Source organism: Marmota marmota, unplaced genomic scaffold (genome assembly GCF_001458135.2).
Source record: "Marmota marmota marmota unplaced genomic scaffold, marMar, whole genome shotgun sequence".
Lineage (NCBI taxonomy): Eukaryota > Metazoa > Chordata > Mammalia > Rodentia > Sciuridae > Marmota > Marmota marmota.
In genome coordinates this window covers 5,325,181-5,339,444 of record NW_025999949.1, presented here as the reverse complement: position 1 = coordinate 5,339,444, position 14,264 = coordinate 5,325,181, and the positions used below count along the sequence as shown (strand labels likewise).

The window sequence follows — 14,264 nt, the reverse complement described above, 5'->3', positions numbered from 1 at the left end:
TTTTTTTTTGCAATGGGCTTGGGGGTTGGGGTGGGACAGAGTACTGGGAAGTGAACTCAGCAGGATTTCCCACTGAGCTACATTCCCAGTCCTTTTTATTTTTTTTACATTGAGACAGGATCTTACTAAGTTGCAAAGGATATCTCTCACTTGCTCAGGCTGGCTTCAAACTAGCAATTCTCCTGCCTCAGCCTACCAAGTCACTAGGATTGCAGGCATGCGCCACCATGCCTGGCCAGAAGACTTAAATATAAGGACTCAGACAGGTGAAAATCAAAAAAATTACAAATGTTATACCATGCAAAAATAATGAAAATAAAAGCAACCATATCAATAGCAACATAAACCAAAGAAGGCCTTAAGGCAAAAAATATTCCTAGATATAGATAAATATTCTTTAAGGATAATTATCAGTCTGCTAAGAAAAATATAACAGTTCTAGATTTGTATGCACCTAATAACTTCAAAGTACATACAGCAAACAGTGATAAAGCTAAAAGAAACTAAAATATTCCACAACCCAGAGGAAAATTTTAACATATATCTCTCAACAACTGATGAAATAATCAGACAAAAGTTAGCAAAAGTGGAAAATTTGAAGAATGAAATTAATAAAGTTGACTCACTTGACATACAAGAAGATGTATGTCAAAATTATGTTAAAATAAATATTATTTTAAAGAACATTTACCAAAATTGATCATATTACTATATAAAGAAAAAAATACCTATTCTAAAATTTCTTAGTTGTTCAGAGTCTATTCAGAAGTAGAATAATTCTAGGTATCTATCAGAGAATAGAAATTTAATAATGAACTCTGAAATATCCCACAGGTTAACAAAAATACCAGATTAAAAATTATCTAAATTTCTTTCTAAAGGAATGCAAAAAGTAAACAAATTAATATTAAAGAAAGTAGAGAGAAACAATAAAAAGATGCATTGATAGAAGGAAAAACATACAACCAGAAAGTTAATGAAAGAAAAAGTTGAATGCTTAAAAAGAAAATAAAATTGATAGATGATTAGTAAGGCAGAATTATGAGAGGGGGGGGAGAAACAACTTATTGATATTATGGAAAACAAGATACAAATAAACATCCAAAAGATATTAACTAGATAGAACATTATAATTAACAGTTTTATGCAAATTAAATGAAAATATTAGGAGAAATTTTCAAATTTCAAGAAAAACACAACTAAGTTTAACAACAGAAGACCCACCATTTTGAATAGTTCTGAATCTGGTAGAGAAATAAAATTGTACTATAAAACCTATACACAAGATAATACCAGCCCTGATTACTTTAGTGGTGAATACTTCACAACACTTAAAGAAGAATTAACATTGATAAGGTACAAATTCTTCTACACAAATACAAAAATGAGAGAATATTTCCAAACATTTTTCGAGTCCAGCATGACATTTATACCAAAGCACTACAAGAAAATAAAAGGTATTGAATAGAGAAAAGAAGGAGAATTCACTCTTTTAATTAATCCCTATAATAATACTTACAATAAGGGCCAATGAGGATATTACAAAAAATCGTGGGAGATGGGGATAAAAGACAATCTTTCTCTTCTGTGTGAATATAGATGTAAAAATTCTATAAAATCAACAAAAATGATTATAGAGATACAAAATGGGCAATGCATCTTGAGCTAGCTAAGTTTACTCCAGGAATTCAAGGCTGTCTTAACATTTGAAAAACAGTGTAATTTACCACACTAATAGAATGAAAAAGAAATGTTATGTGATAATATGTATACATGGAAAAAAAGATTTAAAAAAATTCAACATATACTCAAGATTAAAAACTATTATCAACCCAAGGATAAAATAGACTTTCTTGATTCTCTTGGAGTAACACAAAAATCTTAAAGCAAGCATTACTATAATGGGGAAATATTTAAAGGTGTTACCAGTGTATGGAAAACAAAAGATAGATGCTAACTTTTAGTTAACAATATAACTTTTATATAAGATTTTATTACAGAAATTAACCAAAGATGTAAGAGAAATAAAAACAAGTTGGATATAATAATTTCAGAAAAAAGAATTTTCCATTATTTACGAAAATGATAATGTTGTACATCAAAACTCAAAAGAGTACATTCCTATTCAGAAATACATGTCTATGGCATTTCCAATAAACATCTGGATCAAATGTCTATCTACAAGGTAAGAACAATTTTTTATCCTACTTCACACCATATTCAAAAATAAATTCCAGATCAACTGTAGACTTAATGAGAAGAGTAAAACAATACTTTAGAAGAAAATACAGGAGCACATAAACTCTGACCCTGAAAAAGACAAAGATGCTTAAACAGATCACAACAACAACAACAAAAGCACTAACCCTAACTAAAAGAACCCAAGACTAAAGAACATTAATATTAAAAACTTGTGTTGGCAAAAAAAAAAAAAAATCCCATTTAAGAATAAAAAGGCAATTGACAGAGTAGCATAATTTACACTATAGATGCCTAACAAAGAATTTAAGTCTACAATTTTTAAAATCACAAAACCAAAGCACTCTTATAAATCACAGTTAAAAAAAAGAAAGAAAACAAAATAAAACAACAACAAAAAAAAAAAAAACAGAGACATGTCAAGAAAAATGGGCAATAAATTTGACCAAGCACTTCATGAAAGAATATATGTAAATGGTCAGTTAATCTTAGAAAAGGTTTCTAGAGTAATGCAATGATGCACAATGAAAGAATACACTACACCCACTTGAATGATGATGATGATGATGAAAATACCAAATATAAATAAAAAATTTGGAGAAATTTGAACCTTCAATTGATGCTATAGGAAATATACATTGATATAAACTGGGAAACTGTCTAGCAATGTCTACTGTAATTGAATATAGCATGGTCTATTATCTATCTATTCCACTATTTGGTATATTTGTAGGAAAAAAAGAAACACATATTATGAAAAACCATGTATGAGAACATAACAGCAATCTTAGGAATAGCCAAACCTGCAAATAAACTGTCCATCAACTGTAGAATGCATAGATTGCTGTATATTAATAGAAAGGAATACTTTATAGCAACAAAAATAAATTAACTGGGATTATATGTAACAATACTGATGCACTGCATAAACATGCTAGAAGAAAAAAGCCAGATATGAAAATTACACATTGTGTATAATTTCATTTCTATAAAATTCATACATGTGTTTTTCATTTATAAGAAGTTTAAAAACAAGGAAAACTATTCTATAAAATTTGAAGCCAGGAGATTGCTGTTACCTTGTCAAGGGGAATGATTACTTGAATTTTCTAAGAGGTAGGCTGGTAGAATGCTAGTAGTTTTCTATTTCTTGATTTGAGTGCTAGTTACATAGTGTTACACTATAAAAATTCACTCAGGGGTGTGTGTGTGTGTATGACTTACACATGGTTTTGTATGCATGCTATATATATATGAGTAAAAAGTTTACTTTAAAATGCAGTTTGCTTCTGAGGATGGTCACGTAACTCATATTCCAACTAATTCTCCTCCCAGGAATAATTATAAATTGCCTAAAACATTTCAATTTCAAAAAGCTATTTAGATACTAGAAAACAAACAAGTACAGGCAGAAATTAGTGACATGACCCTTGAAATTTAAAAAAAAAAAAAAAACTAGCTTTTTCCTGAAGGTATTCCCTTTTTTGGTTCAGTGGAGAAGATATACGGGTCAAGCAAAAAGCCTCAGTCTTATATAAGGCTTAGGAAACAGAAATAAGAATTCAGAACTGCTGGCATTGAGATGTAAATCCAGGAAGGGAAGGACCTAAGAGGCTCCCAAATTTTAAAGACCCAAATTAGAACAAAAAGAATCCTCCAAGCCTTGTCTAAATTGTGATCTGCAGAGGGAAAAACAAAAACAAATATAGAAGGAGAATAAGAGCTACAAGATTTCAGCAACATGCTGATGCAGAGTTTGCAGTTAAATTCTCACTATAATATAGGCGTTTAGAAAACACATTGAACTATTATTAGAAAGTCCATACCTTAGTGATAAGATCCACAAAATAGACTAACATCTATGCTTTAGAACTACAGAAAGACACACAAACAGATTTTTCCAAATGTGTCTTCCATAGGACTCAGGTGATTTTTAAGTAATTTTTCTGTCTGCTGAAATTAAATGGAACATTCTTCACTAACCAGAGCCTCTAAAATATATTTAACACGATATCCAGCCTACAATAAAAAAAATTTTTAATGAAAAAGGAAAACAAATGTAAGTACATCCTCAGAATACTAAGATGTTAGAATTAGGAAACAAAAATTTAAAAATGTGTATTACAAATACATTAATTTATAGCATTTTATATATCATAAATACATACACATTTACATATATAAACCCATGCATGTTTATATAACTCACATACATATAGGTTTATAAAAATATCTGTATCTATATATCTACTTATACACATAGTGAAAGAAGTGAAATTTCAGGAAGGATATTAAAACTTGAAAAAACAAAATAAATATCTTAAAAATGAAGTCTCTTTGGGGCCTAGGGAGTAGCTTAATGGGAAAGTGCATGTTTAGCATGCATGAGGCCTTCCCTATCACCAAAACTTTTTAAAAACAAAAAAGAGTATTTAATAAGATAATTCATAATTGGATTTCACAAATGCATGGACACAAAGATATCAGTGAACAATTGAGGAATAAGAGGAGGGAGATTAAAAAATAAGCAAAGGCTCAATAACATATAGAACGATGTCAAGAGGCCTTTGTACATTTAACTGAAGTCCCAGAAAGAGACATGAGAATGAGGTAGAAAATTATAAGAAATAATGGCTTAAAAGTCCTCTATCAGACAAAATGAAAAATCGTAATTATAAAATCATGTCTCTTTTATCTTCTACCTCTTAACAGCATCATTTTGGATTTATCATAATGATACAATGGTTTCTTTCCATTCATTTTTTTTCTAAAAACTAGTGGATATAAAAATATAATAAAAATGATGCTCTCTACCTTAACAATCAAAGTTGTGATAACAGTGTATTCTGAGTAAAGAATTCACATTTGAGAAGGCAGATGAATTTGGCTGATAGACAAAGAATGAAGAATGAAATTAAAAGATGGAATATATGTTCATTGTGATGAAAATGGTTAATAACTTTAAATAATAAATTTGTAAATAACTTCTGTCATGTTAAAAAACTTTTTCCTCAAGACAGTACAATTTTATCTGAATAACAGTAAATAATATATAACAAGAAAAATTTAAACATCAAAATAATATTCCAAAATAATCTATGTAAGAAGGTAATGAAGTTTCAGACTAATGAATACAAAGAAAAGTTATGTTAATATTTGAGATATTTGACCATCTCGAAAAGCAGCTCCACATATCTATTAATGCAAGTTAATTATCTGAACTCCGAGTCTTGAGTAGAAATTTTCAAAAATGCTTAATCAATCACTATCTGAAATATGCACTGCTCCAACAATTCTTTAGCAATGACTAATTTCTTTCAGACTCTGTAGAAATGACTCTGTGACCACTTCTATAGATACTTGAATACATGAAATAGTATTCTTATTTTGTTATATGCAGGAATACTGATATAAAATGAAGCTAGCTAAGTGTACCAATCTTTTAATATGGAAGATCATTCAATGTTTATAAAAGTTTCCTGGAGTCTTCATCTCAAATTCTAAAAATATTTACTTTATCTATAAGATACATAAAACAATTACTTTTAGAATGATTTTTATTATTTCCTTATATATTAATAAGAATTATAAATTACTAATATTCATGTAAATGATATACTGCTTTAAATCACTTGAATCTATAAATTTAAAATAGAAATGAGAGTGAAAAGAAAGTAATTTAAAATAGAAATGAGAGTGAAAAGAAAGTAATTTCAACATTACCATTACTTCATTTTAAATTCCAATATATATTTATGTACATTAAATGAACTCATAATGATATTCATAGTATTGTAGGTTGGATTACAAAACACACTATAATGTAAATGTAGGGAATATATGAAGGATTGTAACACCCTCTTTTTTTTGGATTGTAACTTTTCATACATGTTGAATCAAGTATGTTCATGATCATGATCTTTGCCAACATGTAACATACTCATAGATAAATGCAATATTTACTCTCTCCATGGGGGGAAAAAACCCTAAAGGAGGTTCATGTCATCAAAGAAGTTTTAAAATTAAGATATTTAAACTTTAGAAAGGGCAAAGGGGAGAGAGGGGAAAGAACAGGGCAAGGGAGTAGGAATGATGGTGGAATGAGTTAGACATTATTACCCAAAAAAGCTAATCCCAAAAACACAAATTGCCAAATGTTTTCTTTGATATATTGATGCTAATTTATAATGAGAATGGAGGGTGGAGCATGAGAGTAATGGAGGAACTTTAGATAGGGAAAAGGGGCAGGAGGGTTATGGGGGTAAAATACATGGTAGAGTGAGATGGACATCATTACCCTAACTACATGTAAAAGACACAAATGGTGTGAAAATATTTTGTGTACAACCAGTGTCTTGAAAAATTGTGCTCTATATGTGTAATATGAAATGAATTGCATTTTGCCATCATGTATAATAAATTAGAGTAAATTTTAAAAAAATTTATTTATCCATATCCTTACTTGTACTTGTCACTTATGATCAACATATATTTAGCCAATGATAAAGTTTTTAACATTTTTTCAATTCTTAAATGTTATTTCCTATTCATTATTCCTTTTATGTTTATGAACATGTTTTTAAATCTCCTTAGGCCTATACATTGCTTATAAATTGTCAGATGTTAGCTGTAGTAAGTGACAATATAATGCAATGCATGGAGCCATTATGTTGCCCAGGAGCAAATTTAGTACTATTGATCAATAAATAATTTAAAAAGTCATTTTAGTAATGGGAAAATATTAAAAGCTGCAAGACTAATTAAATTAATTGCAGGAAAATCCATGACACATACAGTAACCTAGAAAATATCTCATTGTTTCTTACATCCACTATTCCCAAATGACTTGGGAGAAAAAAAATTAATACTCTTTTTTAAGAGTTTCAGGTATTGACAGTCCTCAAACCTACTAATTATTGCTATCTTAAGTGGAGTAGGTGAAAAAAAAAGGCCAGTGCTATAAGAAAGGATAGTTATGGCTAGCATGAGTAGCCTAGAAACTAAAACTATAAGAACTAGTACATAATAGCTTATATTTGTTATGTTACAACCCATTATCCTACAGGGTGATTTAGAAAGAATGAATTGAAAAGATGATTGTGGCCAGAAAAATAAAATTAGTTTCACAAAATCTGTTACATTTTTATAATTATTCCAACCAACGGTGTTGTAAGGGAACCTACAAATATGGGTCAATGGTATTTACTGTATGGGGAGGCTGAAAGTGAGTAGGGCAGCGCCATTATTCAATTAATACCATTCAAGTGTATGAGATTACATTTAGTAAAAATAAAACTCCAATCAACAGATTATTTTTAAAGGAGCAAAATATTTCTTTAGGTGTTGCTGTGACTAACTAAATATTCCATAAGACCAATCTTCTGCTCTTAATTCTATACTTATCATTATACACATAATTTAGCCCCTCCATTCACCAGGAAGGTTTAATCCATTATACACAATAGTTAATTGTTATGGTGCCAGGTACCTTGCCATAATTAATAAATGACACAGCATTTGTGCTAATAAATGGACATTTCTGAATTTTAGTTAATGTCAATTGGTCTTTCAGTATTGGACAAAAAAATGTTGCTAAATCAGATTCCGTGAAAAGTAAACTACTCCATGAATACTATCCCAATCAGCAATTATCTACCTTATCTTCAATAATAGATTCATTAGAATCTATTATTGTGAGTGCAAAGAGCCAACAATGTCACTTTTCAATATAGAAAAATTTTCTGAGGTTATGTTAAACTTCTCTGGACTGATACATGTTAGTCAGACTATATATAATCCAAGGTAAAATCTAAACACTAATAATCATAACAAGAACAATGACAATAATCAGTTTATGTTCTTGAAATTAATTCATTCTTCTAACCACCTGGTAAGGTAGGTATTATTATTTCCATTTATAAATGAGGAAGCTGAGGCATAGAGAGATCATCTGCCTCAAGTTATTCAACTCAAAAGTTTAAGAATCAAAATTTAAATTCAGCCTGAAATTAAAGTTCATAATTTCAAACAGTATGCTATACCTGCTACCAAAGATAGGCATAAAATACTTGGGACAATGAAAGTGAAAATCATTAATTTGAGTATCTACAGCTACACAAACAAACTCTACTTTATTAGCTATATCATTCCTATATTTAAGATTCTAAGAATAAGGATTTAAACATAACTATGCTTATTTAGGGACACAGCATCCAAAATAGAATGATTAAGCCCTTAAATACTGTGATGAGTAAAAGCTACAGGTATAACCTTATGTTAGTGTCTCAAATAATTGAAAAGCTTTAATAGTAGCTATGAAAACACTAACAGATACTTCTTAACACCCATAACTAATACTTTAAATTCAGTCAGAAATATGCTCAAGATTCGAAAAAGTCAATGAAAGTACACATTTTGCTAAAAACTTACTTTGCAACCTCCGTGTTGGGCTCTCTCCATGGAGTTGTCTTCGTGGCATATAGGGAGAAGGGTGGGGAAGTGGCAATGAAGAGACATCATGGGTCTGAAGTTTGTACCAATGTGGTTCATCATCTAATAATGCTGTTTCTAATTCAATTAAAATCTAAAAATCCAAGAGACAAAGGACTGTTATAATATGCCAATAGTAAGGAAATTCTCCTAAGTGGTCTTTTAACTTCTATAATAATTATAATAGTAATACTGTTAAATCAAAAACAAAATCATTCATATGGTATTTTCCAATAAATAGATGGAAATGGAGAATATCATGCTAAGTGGAATAATCCAGGCTGAGAACATAAAGGGTCAAATGTTCTCTCATATGTGAAACTAAAACAAAATAAAGAAGCAGGGATCAGATATCATAAAGATAGAGGGAAGATCAGTGGAAATCAAGAAAGAGAGAAGAGGGACAAGAAAGGAAAGGTAAGGCAGAATAAATTTGACAAAATTAAGTTATGTGCACACAAAATATGCCACAGGGAATTTCACCTATAGTAGTGTGAATAGCACCAATCAAGGTTGGAAAAAATGGAGGATCAGTAGAGAGAAGGTAGGAAGGAGAGGGTGGCAGGAACAGTAACTACAATGGAGTGGGTCATACCATGCATGTATGATTTTGTCATGATGAACTCAGCTACTATGTATAATTATAATGAAAGTAAGTAAGTAAATAACAAGGTAATATAGATGTTTCAAAATTATCAATATATTTTGATAATAACTAAGATAATTCTTTCTAACTTCTTAGTGATTTAATAGTTTTAAATATCTAAAATATTTATTTCATAGACCCTTGACTACCCAAATGTTAGAGGCTATTAAATTTGCCACGACATAAATAATACATTTTACTTTTAAAATGTCTGCAATAATAACGTATGCACACATTATTTTCTAATTTAAAAAGCTTTCTTTTTTTATCGTCACTAGTATAACCTCACTAGAATTCATAAATGAGAGAAAAATAAATTTCAAGCACCTGTGTATTAAGAACCATGCTTTATTTTATATATCTTAATTTTCAGAAAAAAATCTACAATTTGATCTTACAGACCAGAATACCAAGACCTAAGAAAGATTAAAAGAACTTGTCTAAGATCACACCAGCCCATAAGTGAAAAAGGCAAAATGCATTCATCTGTCTTACTCAAAACTCTGTGTACACTGTACCATCACGCTAAGGATTAAACTAACACTAAACATTACACTATACCTCATTAAAAAAAGTACAATTATCACCTGTCAATTGAAAAAAAAACAGAAAAGGAAAAAAAAGCAAGGAGCTTTTAATGTAAAACATATTATAATATGAATGTTTTTTTAAATTGCAAAAGAAATCAGAATGTAGATATAAATTACTCTTTTAGAGTGTTACATAATTTTGAGTGTTTGCACTTGTGTTAGTAAGACCTGCAACATAAAAATAAATTGCTGTATTATTTAGCTACAGGAATAAAGAGCAAAATGAGCAAGTTATTATTTCATGCTGTCCAAACTTTCCCTAATTATTTTTAGAATTGCATGCAGTATGTTCCAAATGTTTACACGCAGAGACACAAACAACATATTTATTTAATCCTCATATAAACCTTAGTTTGCCCAGTTTGCAGTATTATTTCCACTTGGCTAAAGAGAAAATTGAAGCACAGCTAGGTTAAATAACTTGCTCAAGGATGCAAGGCCAGGAAGTGGCAGTGCCAAGTATATAGACTTAGGCAGCTCGCTTCAGAATTTCCGCTCAGAACTGTATTACCCTTCTTCCCCAATTGGTTTACTTTGGTTTCTTAGCTAACAACATTCATTTCTATATTTCTGTTGACTATTGTTTTTCCCATGAGATTACCAATTAATTTACTCAGAAAAACCAAACACTGGAAAAGGCTGGAAAGTAGATAACTTAGCATGCTAATAGCTGGAGAACTGCTTCTTATGATGCTCCTCTCTAATATATTTATCACCTTACAATTAAACATATTTTTTCAAGTACAAATACAATTGAGCCAGGCTTTTTTTGAAAGTTATCATTGGTTCCCATTATCCCAGGATAAATCAAAATTTAATATATTATATTAAATGACATGATCTGGTTTTAGTTTAACACACAAGTCTCATTTCTAACCACTTTTCCTTCCAATCTCAATGTGGTTGCCCCAAATTCCCTCAGCCTTGATGTCTTGTTATTCCCTTGCAGGAATTTCACTTCTCTTGATTTTGACACATTCCAGTTCTCATGGAACCTTCCTTTGACACTTCTGAAGTGTCACACTACTGAATTATGTATTCCTTTTGTAGTTTCCCTCATACAGCAGTTGGTGCGCTATATTATAATTGTCATTCACTTGTCTGAATCCCCAGTGCATTGGAAATTCCCTAATATGAAGTAACATGCCTTATTCATCTTTGAAATCTCAGACCTTGACACAGTGTCTTCTACATTAAAAACTGATCCATGAATAAATGATTGAACTACTTACTAGTGGTACAGTTGGTTCAATAATAAGATATACATGATATTATAAAGCAAAGCATTTTGTGAAATAGACACATTCTATCATTCAACTGAGATTTCTGTAGTAAGAATAAGCAGTAAAAACTATCACATAATATTTATTTATTTATGTACGTATTTATTTTTGAAATGGGGAGTCAGTATGTTGCTCTGATTAGCCTTGAATTCCTATGCACAAGTTGATCCTCCTGCCTTAGCTTCCCTAGTAGCTGGGAGTATAGTTGTGCACCATCACCAGCATGCTAAGCTTTAATAAAAAATAATTTAGAGCCATTGTTTTCTATGCTATCATTTTATTTTAAAGTAGTAAGTAGCAAAATTCATTCTATTAAATTAAAAAATTATGCTTACTTATTCATGTTTGAAATATAAAAATTTACTCATAGTCATTAAAGAAAGTATTTAGAATAACATAAATAATGTGAACTTTAAATAATTTCAGGTACCTCTCCTAAAAATTCACTTTCTTCCTCTCTAACTCGAGCTTGATCCCAAAGGGTAATTTCCAGCATTCGTTCTCGAAATTCTCTTCGATGAACTGGAGAATAAATGAATGTCTGGTTCCATTTGGGTTCCAATGTTTTTTTAACCGTTTTTGTTCTTCTCTTGTTTTTATCACTATGAAAGAAAAGAATATATAAACTTATATAAAACTCTGTTTGCCCTAAGATTTACTAATTTAAAATTTCTCAGGGGAGAAGTGAAATTCTATCACAAATTTGTCATACTGCAAATATTATTATCTTTAAAACATTGTTAAAATTTATAAGATGTATAATTATGCCATACTTAAAAGTATGACAATAATATCAGGAATTCAATTTTTTCCAAAGCCCAACAATTGAAAATATAATCTCTCAAAATGTAAATAAGATAAATAAATAAAAATAATGTAAATAATGGATAATCTTAACTCTAAATTTTTTTAACTTATTGCTCTATTGGAAACCTTCAAAATGGTAATTGACCAGTAAAATTATACATAGTATTCATTTAAACTGCTGACATATAATTGTATAAAAATAAGAGTAAATTGCAATGTACATATCATATCCAGATAGTTCAGTTAATAAGCAATTTATATGCATTTTATAAAGTTACTTCCTTATATACAAGAAATACCATTTGCTTGTTCAACATATCATGTCTTCTAAAATATTGAAAATTGTTTCTATGTAAACTAGCCACAACACGTGGGCTGGAAATGCAAGAGGATCATCTGGACAGATGGGACTTACAAATCAAAACAGTTTCATACTTATTTTGATGGCATATTTTTATCATGTTTTAAACAGTATTTCACTATTTGCATGTATATTTAAAAATATACACATGCTGTACCATATTATATCATGGTACTGTGTGTGTGTATACACACACACACACACACACCCTATGTTATATCTCCATCCTCTTTGGAGATCACTATTCTATTTATTAAGGAGGATCAAAAACTGGATAGAAATAGAGAAAATCATCTAGGAAGTAAACTTTAAACTAGGGGAGCCTATTTAAAATGAGAAGTGGACAAAGAAAATGAACTCCAATTAGAATAATATTAACGCTTCAAATTCTCTCAGCACAGCACTGTTCTAAGAATGCTGTTGTTATGGTTTAGATCTTAAATGTCCCCCAAAAGCACAATGTTAAAAGCTTGGTACCTTGTTGATGGCCTATCGGTGGTGGAAATTGTGGGAGGCAGGGCTTAGGTGGAAGACTTGAGCTCATTGAGGGAATGACCTTGAATGGGATTTGGGGATTCTGGCTGCTGGTCCTCCACCCTGCTCCTTCCTAGCTACCATGGGGTAAGCAACTCTGCTCAAAGAGGCACTCCCTGTCATGATGTTCTCTCTTACCACAGGCCCAAAGTGACAGGACCAAGTGACCATATGCTGAAACCATAACCAAAACATATCTTTCCTCCTTTTAAGTTGTTTATCTCAGATATTTTGTCACAGCACAGAAAGCTGAGTAATACAGCTAGGAAATAAACAGGACAAAGAACAAAGAAAGGCTAAACATCTCTGAAAAAAAAGAAGTTACACAACTTCTTTTAGGAATATTAAATTTTAATATAGATTTGACTTGCATAATAAAATTATGTATTTCCAGAGCATTATATGTAACATGAGAGAAAGCTGCCTTTAGGTACACTGATAATGAATTTGTTAATACACACACACACACACACATACACAGAAAAGATAATACACAATGTATCTTTACAAATTTTGAAAGCACTGTATGAAACTAAATTTGCAAACCCACCTAGATTTTATTGCTATACATGAAAAAGAAGTCATACTATATATACATATACATAAGTATATATAGTATGTAAGAATAACTAAATAAAAGGAATGCATGTTAAGCATCACTAATACAAAAATATAATATATGAAATGCTCCAAAATCCATTCTATTTTGAATTTTGACATGATGCCACGAGTGGACAATTCCACACCAAAATTATTGTAAATATTGTACAGAATGACCTTCAGGCTATGTGTACAAAGCTTATAGGAAATTTAAATGAAATTTTGTATTTAGACTTCGGTCATATTCCCAAGATGACTCTTATATATATGCAAATATTCAAAAAATTTGAAAAATTCTGATATCTGAAACACTCCTGATCCCAAGCATTTGGATAAGGGATACTCAACTTGTAATAACAAAGAAAATGATGTATGCTCTTTCTCCCCCCTTCCTTTGTTTAAATTGTTAACAAATGTTCATTTAGCATCCACATAAATTCCATCCATGAAAGAATGAATTTTGAGACCTTGTCAAAAGACATAGTTCCTACCAAGAAGACCAGGAAGGAAATATTTAATACGAGCTGACTATCTAATGTAAATGGTTTACACTAAAATCTGAAAGGAGGGGAGAATAAGCCAAGAACTTTCTTTTAAAGAACTGAAAAGAGCTCTCAAAGAATGACCATTTTATAAGGGACTTCTTTAATGGGTAGAAAGGGAAAAATATAATTTCTAAATTTCCTTACAAACCTAACCTCTATTATTACAATTCAATAGAGCTATTTAGTGTATGCCCAAGCACCAATTCATAA

At 30.4% G+C, this 14,264-nt stretch overlaps 1 protein-coding gene across 47 annotated transcripts in view; it reads right to left on the bottom strand.

Moving 5' to 3' along the window:
• Positions 1-14,264, bottom strand: part of Rims2 (regulating synaptic membrane exocytosis 2) — a 546,345-nt gene that overhangs the window by 240,262 nt on the left and 291,819 nt on the right. For all 47 annotated transcript variants that reach the window (XM_048801953.1, XM_048801957.1, XM_048801965.1 and 44 more), the window contains 2 exons: positions 11,638-11,809; positions 8,629-8,782 (listed from right to left, as the gene is read on the bottom strand). In XM_048801953.1, the coding sequence (XP_048657910.1) occupies positions 8,629-8,782; positions 11,638-11,809 (326 nt within the window). The remainder of the gene's footprint in view (positions 1-8,628; positions 8,783-11,637; positions 11,810-14,264) is intronic.